General features: G+C 38.3%; 1 protein-coding gene and 1 pseudogene across 1 annotated transcript; one reads left to right on the plus strand and one right to left on the minus strand.

Annotated features, from left to right (window-relative positions):
- Positions 1-5,877: 5,877 nt before the first annotated feature.
- LOC149041282 (uncharacterized) lies at positions 5,878-8,883 on the minus strand (annotated as a pseudogene).
- A 699-nt stretch (positions 8,884-9,582) lies between these two features.
- Positions 9,583-16,463, plus strand: LOC113674578 (DBH-like monooxygenase protein 2 homolog). The gene is made up of 3 exons (XM_027191060.2): positions 9,583-9,943; positions 13,842-13,991; positions 14,967-16,463. The coding sequence occupies exons 1-3, from the start codon at positions 9,650-9,652 to the stop codon at positions 15,207-15,209; spliced, it is 687 nt and encodes a 228-aa protein (XP_027046861.2). The 5' UTR covers positions 9,583-9,649; the 3' UTR covers positions 15,210-16,463.
- Positions 16,464-16,670: the final 207 nt, after the last annotated feature.

Raw genomic sequence — 16,670 nt, forward strand, 5'->3', positions numbered from 1 at the left:
ATAGCTTTCTGTTTCATAGTGGCCGGTTGTCAAGGAGCAATTTTTTTCTCCACAGTCAAAGGAGTCAACAAAGAAAGAAAAGCCGATGTACCAAGTGAATGACACCATCCTGTCTTCCTTGTCCTTTACCTCTTCCATGACAGTTTCCTGCAGAAGTATTCATATTGCATTTTCTCTAGAGATATTGTCGTGTAATTGCTACCATTGCTCAGATTGAAGTCATTCTGAGTTCGATATCAATAATTATTGCACTACTCACTTGTATCAAGTCCAATATACACTGTAATTCACCCTGCTACATGTCGGGGTTGGATTTGGTAGAATCGTAAACATGTGCAGTCTTGTCCCTTCTCGGCTTGTTCTCTTTACACCCGTGGAATTTGTATTGCAAAGCCTTCATCGGACACGATTACAGGCTAAGGATACATAGCTTATGAAAATACAATCAAAGGTTTACATTTATGCTGGGTTAGATGAACGAGAGAGAGAGAGGCTGAGTAATTAGCTGCATTTTAAAATTAAGTACCGCCCGATGAGAGTTTACTTTGAGGGAAGCAAAGGGGAGGGGGAGGGGGGGGGGGGGGCTGATCCCGTTTCAAGTATGATCATTAGAAAAATTCACGTGTCACGTAAATAAAAGGGAAAATTAAAATCCTTTGTCTTGAAGGAAAGGTTTCAGGAAAATGTTGAGGTTTCCACGAACTGAGAGAAAACAATCACGGGTCATGTATACTGTGGAAGGCAAATCACACCTCACGCTGTTTCATAAATTCACGAATCAAGCTCGTGTTTCTGTAAAGTTCCCGTGTCACATTAATTTTGGCCTAAATCATGTCTCCCATTGACCCTTTGCCACCCTCTTTGGAAGATAGTTAAAAATGAAACAGAAAAAAAAAGAACTCGTCCTGATTAATTAAACAATTTCTCCCCATCAATGTTTTTACGCCCATTCGATTATCGCGGATATAATTGCCAATGTTAGAGGAACGGTGTGACGAATTTAAGTTATTCCCCTTATGAAAATAATACGAGATTGGTAGAATCATTTCTATAACGAAGAAATTATAAATCTAAAGTAGTCTTAAAATAGAATCGTGACTATAAATTTTTGAATGAAAATTACCGTGTTTTAAACAGCCTCTTGCTTCTGCAATAATTGCATTTAAATGTAAAACGTACAAGTGCATATCAAAGAAAAAAGCTAATCGCTAATTGCTACTTTTCATTTGACTTTTATTGCAATTTTAAAGAAGCCCGCAATAGGGCATTCATCCCCCCCTTCCCAGTTGAAATAGATGTTTCTCATTTTTTTTTCGAAATGGTGAATGACTGTAGGACTGTAGGACTCAACCAATTGAAGCTCTGATTTTAGGCTTAGCTAACTTAATGTATTATTTTATGTTTTCGGGAGCGTACATCTCTGTTAAAGAGTTGTCGTAATTAATTATCAGTGGCGAGGAGTTACCTGGTTTGTTGTGTGCTGCAACCCAGCGGACAGTCGATCTAGGAAGAAAATCACTGTGCCCTCTTCTGCCGGACCAGTCGTCCCTATTGTAACTTCTCAATTGCTTCTCACATTTTTGAGATGCGATTGCAACGTACCACCAAGTGGTCCCATCCGAGATTAGGGCATTTTTCAACACGCTATTGACAGCCAGAGTTGGAACAGCATATTCCTAAAAGCACGTCCAGACTGGCAATCGGATGAAGATAGTCGCGGTGGAAGGGGTTGGTAGCAAACGGAAGAAGGAGCTGTTTTTGCCAGTTGCAGTCTGCTAGCGAGATGACGGACTTCAGTCATGCACCTAAAATGGCCACACGTCAGGCCAACTTGTTTGATCATGACTTTTAGGCTATGATTGAAAACGAGAAAAATCACTGGTCATTTAAATCACCTGAATATCACACTATGACTGTTTTCCTCAGAAAGTGTTTTTTTACCTTTTCTATCCACAAATTTATTTCTTGAAAATACGTTGGAATTCAGCAGGTGGAGTTCAATGTGGCTACAATGCATAAGCTTTCAGTGAAGATGTTCATTAGCTGGAATTCGTGGAGCATGTGGGTCAATCTCTCATTTGAGGAGAAAAAGCACCGCAGAAAGTGCCCTAAGTATAAAAATAACGAAAGGTTCCTATCCTGAGAAAATAATTATTTGCAAAGCTGAGATGGTTGATTATACATTGGACTAGGGAGAGTAAGATTTCAAGGGGAGGTGGAGGTTTCGTTTGATTCTCGTATTTAATGTACGTGACATATTGTCGTTTCGCCTTATTTTGGACATTTATGCCTTGTTTCAGATGGTTTTAGATAGTTTGCCAGTGGCTGTTGATGTTTTTGAGATGGTTGTAGGTGGTTACTGAAATTTTTGAGGTGGTTGTAGATGGTTGTAGATGGTTGTAGGTGGTTGTAGGTGGTTTCAGGTGGTTTCAGGTGGTTCCATGTTTTAGTACTTACCCCAAACAAACATTCCTGCTCAACAATATGCGAATATAATATACGCACAAAAGCGACAAAACTAATGGAACAAATGGAAAAATAACAGCTGATAATGTAATATGTTTGAGCAAAACCATAACGAATGTAAGCTTAATAATCACGATAGAGGTCACATAAATATAACAATTACGTTTATCCTCACTCTGTTGAAAGTCCAACATGGCATCTTTGAGGTCGTTTCCTAGAGTTTGATAACGAGGCACATTGTCTTTATAAGCAAATGTTCTTCGGTAACTCTGTCCACATTTTCTGTTCGCTGATAACTCATTTGATTTCTGGTTTGATTCTAATGAGACCTTCGCTAAATCATTTGATTCTTTTGCTATTTTGAGTTCGCGGAACGACCCGTTTCGAAATATACGCTCATTACACAAGCCATCTTTTAGAGTGGGTCTATCGCGAACAGTGTGTGGGTCTGTATGCTTGAGCGTAGAAAAGATGACACCATTCGCTAAGATATTCGACAAATCCGCCATAATCGACGTGGTGGAAAGAATGTTGCGCCTCTATTACGTGTCTGCGGTATTCCCCATTGCACGTGACTGGGCTTTGTGGAGAAACCCAAGGGGGAAAACCTATAGTCGGTCGCCCGACTAAAAAGTATTCAGATTGCTCTCCGGGTTACGAAAGCTGCGTGAGAATCTTTAGAAGAAGAAAAAAAGGACAAAGAAGTTGCTAAATCAGCGCGTCTAAAAGCCTAAAAAAAGTGGCAATGATTGCCTGGACAAGCCTGAAGTTGTGTCTGAAAAGCTAAATTCTACAAGTTAGTCTACGTGTAGCCGTACCCTTCCCCCACCAAGGTTTCACCTTAGGGGGAGGGTACGGCTACTTCATAAACTGCTTAAGAAGAGGGTTGGTCGCCCTCCGCACTCTGTCAGTCTCTGGAATATAGGGATAGGAAGGGAAGAGTCATGGCTTTACTCACGAATTTGAGGACTCCGTCCTTCGATTGATGAGCCGAACAAGGCCCAAGTTCTTAGGTCTATCACTAAGAAAAGTAAATCAAAGATAAGCAGAGTATCTTGCGCAATTGACAATATTCCACGCACCCTAATTATAGATGAACTCCACCAGATTTTGTCAAAACACGGACGATACCTATTCCAGAGCTATACTATGCTTTAGTTAAAGTCCACGCCTTGCAAACCAATAACCTAATAATTCCTTGATCATTCGAGTTACGAATTATCATCAGTTTAAACGTACCTTTCTCCACAATGCTTGTGTCCAGTGAAACAGTCAACCTTGAGGTGCCCCGTTGGCATTAACTGTCGGAAAACTGACCACAGGGTAATTTAGGGATGTAAGCACGCCGGTGGTGAACAAAGGAGTAGATCAAGCACTGTTCGAAGCGCCTACAAAAAGATGGAAGAAGTGTAACACTCATAGCTAACGAAAATCAGATTTTTTGTATTTTATCGTCATTCCAGGTTACTATATGTAGCATTTATAGATAAACATTATTTATAGAAATACTCGGAACTTCTACTCACCTCACGATAGATTCGAATTTCTTACCGGACATGACCATGAACAGGAAGAACTTGCCTGCCTAGTTCACTTATTTTTCACAGATGCATTTACAGAGGAAAGCTGCACGAATGGAGGGCGGCAAAACTTGAAGGTAACGCCAACGTGCTTGGTCCTTGCACGGCAAAGGTGGTCCAGCTCCTAGATTACAATAGAAATGAGGTGCTGCTTAGATCTTACTTGGATATCAGCCTGCAGAATAGTTACTGGTAGATACTCGAAGCTCAGTTCGAAACCAAGGTCTGTGTGGTCTTCTGGCCATACTGTTAAGAATTGTCTCACCTACCTCTAGTAACTTATCAAAGTTTATTAACATTTTCATCGTGACGTCACATGCATCAAAATGTTATTGTACCCGCTAAACTCGTTTAACTCAAACAAAATCCGACTTCCCTCGGATTTGACCTCATTTTATGTATCATTAATTATCAGCTGACTCGAATTCTATTGACTGTAGCTTTCCGTCAACTCGAACCCATTTTATTTTCACTTGAATCAAATTTTCCCCAATAACTCAAATTTTAAGTAACTACGTCGCGCTAAAATTTTCATCTAAAAACATCCTCATTGCAAATAACGCCCTAACCAAAACGACTTGACCTGTGACAAATCTCTTCAAACCGAGCAATTCCACAGACAATTCTCTTCGAGTAGAAAAAGTTAACAAAAGTTTTACATTGGTAGATTTTCTATCCTCCAAATTCCTGTGGCTCCTTTCAGTCGAGGTTAACATCGCTCTTTTGTGTGGAACCATGAAGAGATTGTCTCTGAGAATAAATTGCGTTCGGACCTGTCCGCTTCTGTGTGAGGAAAGGCGAGCGACGTATCAGCAGCTGATTGGCTTTATCAACACACATGAAAAAATACGATATTTTTTCACGTGTGTTGTTACGGCTTTTCACAGGGCCGGAAATCCCTGTATAACACTGCAGTTTATGTGATAAATAGTAGAAACCCATCAAGCCGAAAAAATTTGGAATTACAACCGTTCGACCGTATGTGCAACGAACTACGTTAAGCATGCGTGGGCAACTGCATTGCGGGCACTATCTTAGCCATTACGTAATGGGTGGGCGAAGGATAAGGTAATGCCTAGGTGCTATTGCATGCGTAACTTGAATACCCCACCAGTGTGCGCCAGGAGACACCGCTTTAAAACCCTCGCGCCGGTTCATTGTTCAAATAACATTTCAAAGTGTTCGTATTCTTCAACTTATTTCTTGTCCTATCGTTTGGAAAGTTTGATACAGTCGTGGTGTTAAGGGAAAGAAGTTATCTTATGTGTTGTGTTTTCCCTAGAAAGGTTTTAAAATGATAGCGAACGGCGCGCGCAAGTTTTTATCATTCTCTCTTCAGTTGACTACCGCAGGGTTTACTTTATTCATTTAAAAAAATCGCGCTTTGTCGAAGATGTGTTGTTTTACCCCAAGAACGGAGAAGTGGCCTTTCCCAAAATTGAAATAAAATAAGATTGAGTCAGCGATGTTCATGTTCACATTAAGTCTGGCGCGGTAATTTGATTTTTGAGAATAATGTCATGTGAGAACCCGTCAAACATTTGCGAATGGAGTAAGTCCTACAGTGGGATGAGTGAATTTCATTGTTTAGTCGTAATAATTTTCAGCGCTACTTTTTCATGCTTTCTACTCGATTCGTTCGTACTTCAGGAAATGGTTTGTCTCACAAAAAAAGAAGCCACTTTCTCACTTTTTCAGTCCATTGACGTCACCCGGCTGGCAAGAACAGCAACAATGTCAGTAAAACCAACAACAAGAACGTAGTGTTTTAGACTAATAAGTTTTCACCCAACATGCGGCACTGCTTGTTTTTGTTGTACCTAATTCCAAACTAAAATTCATCCATTAAGCAACTATTTCAGAAAACGATGTCATCTGAGTAGTACTGCAACGCTCCATCGCTCTCAAAACACCTTGTGAGTAGCACTGGAATTTTCGCCCACGTTTTGGACAAATTTCTTCTATGATTTTTCCTTAATTTTTGGTCATACTTTTTCATTAATTCCTCGACAATGGCTAGTTGGGGATTCTGAGAAGTCATTGGTTCCAGGTTATGATAATGAAACTCAGCTATGGCCTCAGCTTCATGGCCAAGTAAGGCCATATCCCCGGTGGCTTGCACTTCGTTTTGACAATCAGCAGGATAGATAACTTTCAATCCCGTCTCTCCTAAGCTTGATACTATCGTCACTGGGATTTAGAGCATGCTGATGAGGCCCCACAAAGCAATCCAGTCACCCCATTCACCTTCCATAGTCTTTCTTCGCAGATAAGTGTCCCATGCCCCGAGATTGATAAATTCACTGAGATGAGTTCCATCTGGGGTGGCTGGATTACTTCTGAGATAATTCACCAGGTCAGAGCGTAGTTTTGTGGAAGTCTGAGATGCTCTTCCGAGGCGAAGTAGCTGGTCATACATTGCATGAAACAAACTGTTGCCATCTTTGGGGGTTGGGGGCCGGCGATAAGCAAGTCCTGCATTTCCCACCTCTTTATCCAACCGGTTTTTAGGGGATTCTCTGTTGTCAGAAGCTTGCTGGCAGTCTGCCATCCTCTGAAAAACTTTGGGTAAATCGTTTTCAGCGCGTAAAGCTGACGCAAGATTTAATAAATCGCTCGCCATTTCATCCCGAGGCTCTCCGTTGAGAGTAAGGCCGGAATGGTTGCCTCTCGACAACAAACAAGTGTTTTGCAAAAAGGCATGTGAATACACCACAGTCGGTATCATTCTTTGCTTGGGACATTGAGGTGTTATTATTATTATTTTCCTGGAAGATAGTTTTATCCTCATCAGAAAGCCACTGAAGTTCGTCTGTAATAAATTCTTCTTTGATGGTATCAAAAATTGTTCGGTACGTCGCCGTAGTGCATCTAGCGGAATCGTAAATGTAAAGGCATGAATTAAGAACACTTATAAGGACCAGCAGCCAGTGGCTTTCAGTAGAAAGGTGCACTGGAACCATTATTTGTTCATACTCCCACAGAGCGTTGTTGCCTATATTTTTTGAGTATTTAGATGTTTCGACCGATCGATGCAATGAAGGTAAAAGTAGGAACTTGCAAATCCCCAGTTCCCTCCTCCAAATTCCCGATTATTTCTCAAAAATTCAAAATACAAGTTACCAGTGTCACCATTAAGCTTTCCGAGGAAGATATCTGATCGATGCTGGCTTCTAACAAACTGGCGTTGTCTGTTCTTGCTCACTTCGCTGGTTGACCTGGGGAATCGGCTTCATGGCCTGTGCAAGTATCATTTCGTCTCCCACTGTTGCTCTCTGCCTTTTGCTGCCGGTCATTTTCTTCTTCTTTTGTTACTGAGGTAATATCATCTCCTTTAAACCACCTCGTTTTGCTCTTAAGTGTCACGAGATCACTGTAGCTGATAAAGTATTTGTACATAGAATGATTAGCCTCAAGGATCACCCCTTCACAGGTGTTCTTTAGCGAGTTTTTCTTTCCCTTAACTAATTTCTTTGAGACAGGGACTCGAATCAAAACGGTTTCTCCCTTGTAATAGAGTGAAAGTGGATCTCGCCTTAACTCCCGCTTTACCATCATCCTACGAAGCCTTATTAGACGCATCCAGAGCTTTCTGCATGACAGAATTGCGTTCTATTACTAGCTCTGTTAGTTCATCCGTCTTGCATTCATCCATTTCGATACTCTGGCTGTTTTCTTCTGGAACTTCATATTCTTTCTTTCCCCCAAGAAACAGTTTATTCCGATACTTATTGGGCTTTCTACCGATGTACACTTCAAATGGAGAAAGCTGCCTAAGAGAACGATGTGGTGATTCATTATAGAGTTGCTGGTATTGTTGCAGATACTCCACCCAGTTGAGATCGCCATTGTTGTCTCTAATTAAATCAAACTTTATTTTTTCCTTCCACGTTCTGTGTGAGCGCTCGTCTTTTCCTTTGGTCTGGGGACTGTATGCGGAGCTTTTAATCATGCGAACGTTTAGCGTTTCACAAACAGTCTTTACTACTCCCTTAAATTCTGGACCTTGGTCGCTTTGCAAAATTTCTGGAGGGCCGTGTTCGATGTAAATGTCTAAAAGATGTTCCACCACTTCACTAGTCTCTTTTGTTTGAAGAAGGCGTAAGAGAATAAATTTACTGAAAAGCTACTGAAAAAAGACGACATGGATAACAGTGATGGTAAGCAAGCTTAAAACAGCAGAAATCGCCAGAAACTACGAGGGATACACAGGGCATGAGTAAGTTTTATTGATTTTACGAGTAAAATATTCATATTTCGAAATATTTATCGTTGTAAATCGACCATATTTCGTTCCCCATACTATTCCTTATAACGTGTTCAAATTTTCAACGGTTCCTCCCGTAACACCGAGTCACACAACGCGTGACGCGTTTATGAATTCATCGTTGGCTTTTTCTCGAGACGTAAGCTGGGGCGGCCTGTGGTAGTACGCACGATCCACAAGCTGAGAAACACTCGACTTTTCCACCACATTGCGGTTGGTTGCCTTTTCTACCATTCGTTTCTTCGGCTGTCCAACTGTCGGATCATGGATTTCTTTTACGACATAGATGTCGCTCTGTAACTTCCGATAAACCCGTTGCCTTAACCTTTTGTCACCTTTCTTAGGCCAATAGTGCAGTGATTTCTCTCCAATTAAGATGTATAGTGCATCGTATAAGTCATCGTCCAAAGGCAGATTTTTTCGCTTTGAGGCTAAGGGAAAGTTTAGCCTGTTAAATTCGCAATTTACTTTTCTATTAAAAAAATCCACCCTTAATTTTTTTAACCTTCCTCTGATATGTAAGTCCATGCTATTCCTTATTTTTTGGTCGGGATCATTTGCGGTCCCCATTGGACATTATTTCCGGTCCGGGATCATTTGAGGACCCGTACAGTGCTCAAATCGGGCTGTTGATGACCAATCCCGTTCGAGAATTTTGTCATAGTTTTGATTAATTCATGAGAGCGTCATGAAAATTTGAACACGTTATAAGGAATAGTCGAGGGAACGAAATATGGTCGATTTACAAGAGGGTAGCAAAGGGTTTTTGCGTGACGCGTGATGGCCCCCAAATTTAACCTTACAAGATACACTTCATGTGTGGTCCCGAGGGAAATAATTGGTTTTGTTTTCCCGAGAAACATCAGGACTCTCTGGAAACAAAACTAACTAGTTTCCCTCGGGACCAAACATGAAGTGCTTTGTTATATATTTAGACTTTCCCTTAAACAATCATATGACAAAAACATGCTGTTGTATTCGGCGAGCGGGCAACAACTGCACAATTGTGTCCCGGTCGGGATACATTTGAACTTGATTAAGGGCTCGTGACTAAGAATCAACCAATCACAGTGCTCGTTTTGTTTAGTGAAAGTCTTGGAAAATAACAATGATAAATATTTCGAAATATGAACGTTTTACACGTAAAAATTAGTAAAATTTATTCACGTCCTCCGTGTCCGTTGTAGTTTCTGGCGATTTCTGCCGTGTTAGGCTTGCTTTTCTATCACAGGTGTGCCCTGAAAAGCGTGGGCGAGTGCCTGTCAATAAACATCCCATCGTACACCGCTCACTTTCTGTCTTCAAGGCTGGGCAGCAGGCTCAAAGTGAAACGAGAATGTTCTTGCCACTGATTTGTAGTTTATGGCTTTTTGCTACCTCCTCTTCGGGTATTGAGTACTCAAACAATTTATTATGTAAAGATGAAAATTACGAAGTCCATTGGAGGTTCGAAAACAATACAGAAACCTTCTATTTTAAAGTAAGGGCAAAAGCTACTGGCTGGATTGGATTTGGCGTATCGAGATTACTATGGCCTGAAAACGAAACATTACGGTGGAATATGTATTCCATGAGACATTACGATGTTCTTGTTGGCGGTGTTGACGATAGTGGAAAAAAGTATTTTAAGGTTAGTTTTTACGTTCGTTTGTTCCTGTCTTCACAATGTCCTTCCCATGTTTTATTGATACCCGAAAATCGACTGCAATCTCAACGGTATCTGCGAGAACGATTTCATTGTTAAAAATACTGGCAAACCATTTCTGCAGCGTTACTTGTTTGTGACTTATTAAGTGAGTTGAACTAAGTTAAGAAATCGGCCTTTTTTTTTTTCTGTTGTTGTTTTTGCATGTGTGTTTAATTGGCGTGAATGTGAAAGTACCTACCAGTTCTTATTTTGTATTCATTGGTTGCAACATTAAAGTACAGTCGAACCGAGAAACGTTCAAGTTACTGAGGTGTACCGTTGAGAACAGATTGATAGAGATGAAAAAAATGTTGTTAACTGTAGTTCTGTTCATGTGGTGTACATTTTTATCAAATCTAATAATAATGTAGTGAATATGGGTTTTACCATTTCTGCATCCTTACACGATTGTGACTTGCTAGGCGGGATGAACTTAGTCAAGAAATAGGTCTGGTTTTTTTTTTGTTTGTTTTTTCGCTACGTTTGTTATATTGGGCGTGAATATGAAAGTACCTGCCAGTTCTCATTTTGCAACATGAAAGTACTGTCGAACTGAAAAACGTTCAAGTTACTGAGGTGAACAGTTGAAAGCAGATTGCTAGAGATTAAATAGATTTCATAGAGAACTTAGGCAGCAAACCTGTGAAAAGATTCATTGCACTGAAATTACACGTACCCTAATTTAGGTGAAAACTTTCTCAAACCGATACATTTTGTGATTAGCAAACAATACCTTTGGCTGTTTATGGTTAATTTGTGTTTTGGGCCATATTACCTCACTGACTATTTTCACATATTATGTACTGATAAACACTCTTCAAGTCTCGAGGGTAAGATTATACAGGAAATGTCTGGAGTGGAAAATGAAAACAATCAAGTTGGTTGATACGAGATTGTAATGGTTACAGTTATGAGGAGTGAACTATTTAATTAAAAACTAAACAACTTCGTTGGTTTCTGACCAGAATTTAGCTCAGAAAAGCCACACAAGAATTTTGAAAGGTTAAATTCATTGATTTATTAACCCTTTACCCCCTAACAGCAGTATCCATATTCTCCATACTATTCACTATACATTTCCCAAGGTGTTGACAAAGAGAATTTGTTTGATAAGCAAGAGCTGCTTTGGTTGGTGATCCTCTATTCTCATTACCTTAATGTTTGATTCAAGATTGTTATTGTAAGAAGAAATTGGATGCTAGTCACTCTATGGGGTTAAAGGGTTAAAGGAGTTTTATTGCTACATTTAGTATCCAATTCTTTTAACCTATTGACATCTGATGCACCCTCATGGGCCTGGAAACAAAACCCCTCTGAAATTTCAATGTGCCCATATGCACCCTGTCAGAAATGGCTTGTTTTGATTGGTTGTAGCTTAGAAACAAAACTCTCCTGGGTATTGGAAAGTAGTGGAACATGAAATGCAAGACATAAGCTTTCATTTGAGACCAAACTCACTATTCCACATTCACTGTGCAATTTTTCACAAATTTTTCTTGGTCTTGGACATGGCTTCTGGAAGAATTGATGAAAGTCAATTTGGCAAAATCTCTGCACACCCTCATACTTCATTATGCATCCATACATGGGGCTTTTTTATTCAGTGTATCATTATTAAGATGTGCTTACATAGTGAAGTATGGGGCTGTGCGGAAATTTTTCTGAAAATGCAAAAAATACTTCGCTGTACATCATGAAGTTGAGTCAGTTCTCTAGCTTTAGAATTTTTTTGAGAGAGCCTGATGCTCATGTTGAAAATAAAATTTGACAGGGAGAAAGTATATTATTTAACATGCAACTTTGTGAAGTTTCCCTTCAGTAGAGTAAATTGAAGACATTAAAATCTTAAATTATTTTGCCAGTGGTCTGTGTGTTCACTGTGGCAGCCATTTTCTCTGGAATTTCAAAACATGGAGCTGAGTCAAAGCTATTATGCCATCTTCCAATGTGCACAATGTACAACCATTTCCTGGACTTTATGTAGCTTTTTTCATTGATTGAAAGTGAAATTTCAGAACAAGTAAGTTGGCAGGTAGCTACAGAAGAACCAAAGGAACATTTTTAAACATGCCAAGTGACATTATTTTACCATGAGCAGAGATGAAAATCTCCAAAGAGAAAATAAAATGAACTGTTCAATTTTGAAGGTTTTCATACACAGTCAGATTGTAAGCCTACGTACATAGTTGAATGATGGTTAGTATTCAAACATGTGTGATGGTTGAAACTATCATCAGCTGTCATGACTGTTTGAATGGGGCTTTATGAAAAATGATAAAAAGCCATGTACTAACTCTTGCTCTAACCAAACAGTAAGCATAAGAACACAGTCTTCCTCGCTTTCTACAGGAAATGCAGCTTGCTTTTAATAAAACTTAAGACACTAAGTGTTCAATGGCTGTTTTCGATTCTCTCTTTTTGTTTAAGCCTTGGTGAGCACGTTTATGCCCTATGAATTTAAAACCTTTGTAAAAAAGTTCAGAATGTGATTTATCTGTGTTATTAACACATGTGCAATTTTGATTTTAAAGTTTGATATCCAACTAGCATTGAGAGGAAAATATTTGATAATTTTAGTTCAGCATAAAGTTGCTTGAAAATTAAGTAGCTGACAATGTACTTCTATGCATAATGAATGTATGTAGAACATGCAAAACAAGCATAAAAAGGAAACTGTGAGTGAAAGAATGAATCTAACAAACTAAGACTGCAGATGTGAAAAATAAAAAATGGTGAATACTCTAGTACTAAATTAAAAGTGACTATTATTTTCCATGGAATTTATTTATTTGTTCTGTAAATTTGACTTGGAATTTGTAATTGTATTACACTCCTCAACCAACTGAAATAATTGTCATTTTGTTTGGAATCGCATTTATAAAATGCTAGAGTAAGCTTTGTGACATTACTTTGCACTGAAATTTTAGCAGCTGGGTTGCGTACATATATTAACTATTTTTTCATTTGGCTTGGTTCACTGAATGTATTCATTGATTTTTTGAATATGTCATTGATTCATTGAATATATCAGTAATTACTGGTTCACAGAGTTTATTTATTATATGGACGTGAGTGTCTTATTAAGATTTAAAACACTTATAGAATCAATATGACCATTACATCAGGGAACTGAATGATGTATTTTCCTATGTAACTTGAGTGACAATTATAGTTTTTAAGGAATTTCTCAAAAGTTGGGATGAGATAAGGTGAATTTGTTCTGTTCGCGCTGAATAGCCTTCAAAGGTTTGTAGTAAAAAGAGGCTTAAATAAAAGTATCTGTTGATTCAAGTCAGAGTCAGTAATCAAATTTTTATTATTTTAAGCTTATATTTTTGTCTAACTGATGATGTTACATGTAAACCTTTGTATAATTTGGGCAGAGAGTCTTTTGTTTCTTTTAAAACTTAGTATTTGTATACAGCCTGCTTTTCAATCCCTATTAGGTATATTTAACCACTATTGTTACTTTACTATCCATTTAATGAAAAGAAAATGACACCCTAACTCAAAGATATGAATTTTATGTTCTTGTGGCACAAATAATATCTCACTCAGGACTGAGATATCATACATTGATCGACCAATTAAAAGTCTAATAATGCTTGGTTCTCTGTAAATTACATGGCCTAACATATCTTTTAATGTGCTTGCCATCTCTCTCTTTCTTGGGTAAGGCAGATTTTGTCTTAGACTTGGAAGGGATAAACAATGTGTATTATTGATGAAGCTCAGCTCCAAAATTTAGAGTATAAGCAAGTTGGTCGCCTTTTCTTTAAATGCCCCCAAGCATCTTGTTTGTACAAGTATGGTATGACTCTAATGGGCTAACTTTTACTAGGATTTTATGACAGATGGACATGTGACTCCAAAAGAAGATGGTCACGCAGACTGGAATGTCTCAAATATAATTGAGAGTAATGGTACTACAACGATGGAATTCTCTCGGAAGAAAGATACTGGTGATGCTAATGGTGACAATGTCATTGAGGTGGGTTAATTAGTGAGATCACTTCCTCTAAAGTTTGGTAGATTGAAAGATACCCCCTATATATAAACAATAGCCTCCATTTGGTGCAAAAATATGTACTGATGTTTGTCTGTGGACATTATTAGTTCCAGGATGCGAACACTTTTCAGAAAACAAAGCTCAAGGAAAACTGTGAACTTTGAGGAGCAGATAATGTCTAAGGACAAATATACAAGCATATTTTCATGGTGGAGGCTATTGTGTTTATTATCCTTCAAATATTTTTACAATGTGCAGGAAACATGTTAAAAAGAGAAACTAGGAAAACTATTGATAGAAAACTAAGTATGGGTAATTGAACAGGGTCAAGAAAAATTAAGGATTAATATCAAGGGTGTTTTGAGAAGTTGTATATCTGCATTAATTTTGTAATGACATCACCCTGTATTGCATTTGGAATAAAATCTGCTTTGGACCTTTGACATTTTTCTCCTTTCATGGAGGTTATTAAGTTGACTGTTGGGCTGAAACCCCCTAGCCATAAGGGTAAAGAGGTATTTGTGGATTTGATATATATGTAAATTTCCTTATGAAGTTAACTTTGTCAGTGTGAAGTCTATGCTTTTAAGGTTAGTCAATCACACCTGATAAGATTTATCATTCACATGTCTATTGAGTCAAAGTATTTTTCAACCTTGGAAATATAAGAGCTTCTCAAGCACAGGATTAAATTTATTTATCATTGCTTTCTTCAAACATATTGGTTTGTCTTCTACTGAATCTTGCAGCATCGTGCAATTCTTTTCAACTCTAGGAAAAGATAGAGCTTAGGTATTCAGTTAAAGTCTGGATAGGCTGGGTACAAAGGGACTTACAAAACCCAAAGGATTCAATACCTATACCTCAGTTTTAGATGACATTACAAGTTTGTTATCATGGACAGTATCTTACTCATTGTTGTTACGTAATATTGACCTGAAGTTCATTGTTTTTCAGCCTGGTCTGAGAAGGATGGTGTGTGCTTACCATGATACTGTTGATTATAACATATCTATGAGCAAGTTTACAAAACACACATGGAATGGCTATGAAGATATTGAATTTATTGAGAAACCAAAGGAAAAAGCTGTGCTTGCCTATCGTGCAACCGAACCACCAACCACTGGGGCCAGTACACTAGCTGTGTCTATTGTGGGCTATTTGTTACTTATTGTTATTGCAGTCATTTTCTTCTACTAGATCATGATGATGAATCGTCTCCTTCTTTTGCTTCTTGCCTATGTCGTTGTAGCATCAGGCATTAAAGAAGAAAGATCTCGGGATCTATGTTCATCTGATGCCCTTAAAGATTGGAATGATTGAGAGAAAGAGAAACCTTTCACTGGTGCACATAATCATTTTAAATTACAATCATGTACAAATAATCTGTTAAGATTAAAAATTCCTGATTTTGCTAACATGTTAATATATCTTAAACCTCTTTAGACAATTTTGGAATTGAGGTAGGTCAACTTCTGAAAGACATGTTGACTATTAACATGTCGCGCACATGGTGGTATAAAGCCATAACTGCCTTTGACACCACAAGTCTGGTGCATTTGTGAACATTGAGGGGTGATTATTTAAACTGAATTTAGCCATCATCTAATGTAACTGCATTCTAAACCATTTTTTCAATTTAGCCAAACCTTTTATCAGAACATCTAGTTTAGTGAATAGTGTCAAGAGGGCCAAAAGCTAAGGAGAACATTTATTTCATTATTAAATAATAATTAAACCACAGTTTGAGTTTGATCTCGAGTAAATAATTGGCCTTTAGTTTGAGTTTAGATGAAAAAATATACTTTATAGTGTATTTTGAAGGTAGATATCGTATGCTATAAACCACATATTTATTTGGGACACATGTTGTCCTATAGTTAGGCAGGTGTCCACTGATAGCTTTGACCATTAAAGACATGTGCTTGTCTAAGTTGAGATGAATAATTCCTAAGCATCTTTTTGTATTGATCAGTCCACCAGACAAAATTTGTTCCAAGGAAAAGCCTTCTCCAGAAACCATTTAGTTTTTATTTCAACCATTTGAATTATTAATGCAAGTCATGGTTTGATATTCTATAAAGTAACCCTAATGTTCATTGCATGACCTTGAAGCAGCTGCTGTGTCCCAGGTTATCAAAGAAGATTATTCTTTTAAGCCAGAGTACCTTTACAGCTCCAAATTGCTGTGATAGACTTCCAACGGCAGGGAAAACAGGTTTGAACCCTAGTTCAGAGATAGGTAATTGACCAAAGTGCTAAGCAAGATTCAAAGTGGCAAAGTTCGTTGACAAATTCAAAAGAGAGCATCCTGCTCTAGTCTTTTTAATTTTTTTATATACTTTTTTAAGAGTTAGTTACTTGCCTGGTTGTTAGCTCACATAATCAATAGGAGGTTGAGATGTGTAGCCTGAGAATTTGGTCCAATAAAATGCAGTAAGTTTTCTCCCTCTAGTAGGTTTTATCTGTTGGTGGGTGGGAGGGGCCCTTAAATAAGCAAAATGGAAAATAATTTGCATAAATTCTGGTAAACTGCCATGTTTTCAGGGGCAATGTTCAAAAACTTAATGCTTGAATGTTTAAGCGCAATATATCTGACTCTAAACATGGTCATAGTTTGTCCAAAACACAGGTAAATGGGCCTAAAAAAAGAGAGCAACA

This window comes from Pocillopora damicornis, chromosome 8 (genome assembly GCF_964200805.1).
Source record: "Pocillopora damicornis chromosome 8, jaPocDami1.2, whole genome shotgun sequence".
In the NCBI taxonomy this organism is placed as follows: Eukaryota; Metazoa; Cnidaria; class Anthozoa; order Scleractinia; family Pocilloporidae; genus Pocillopora; species Pocillopora damicornis.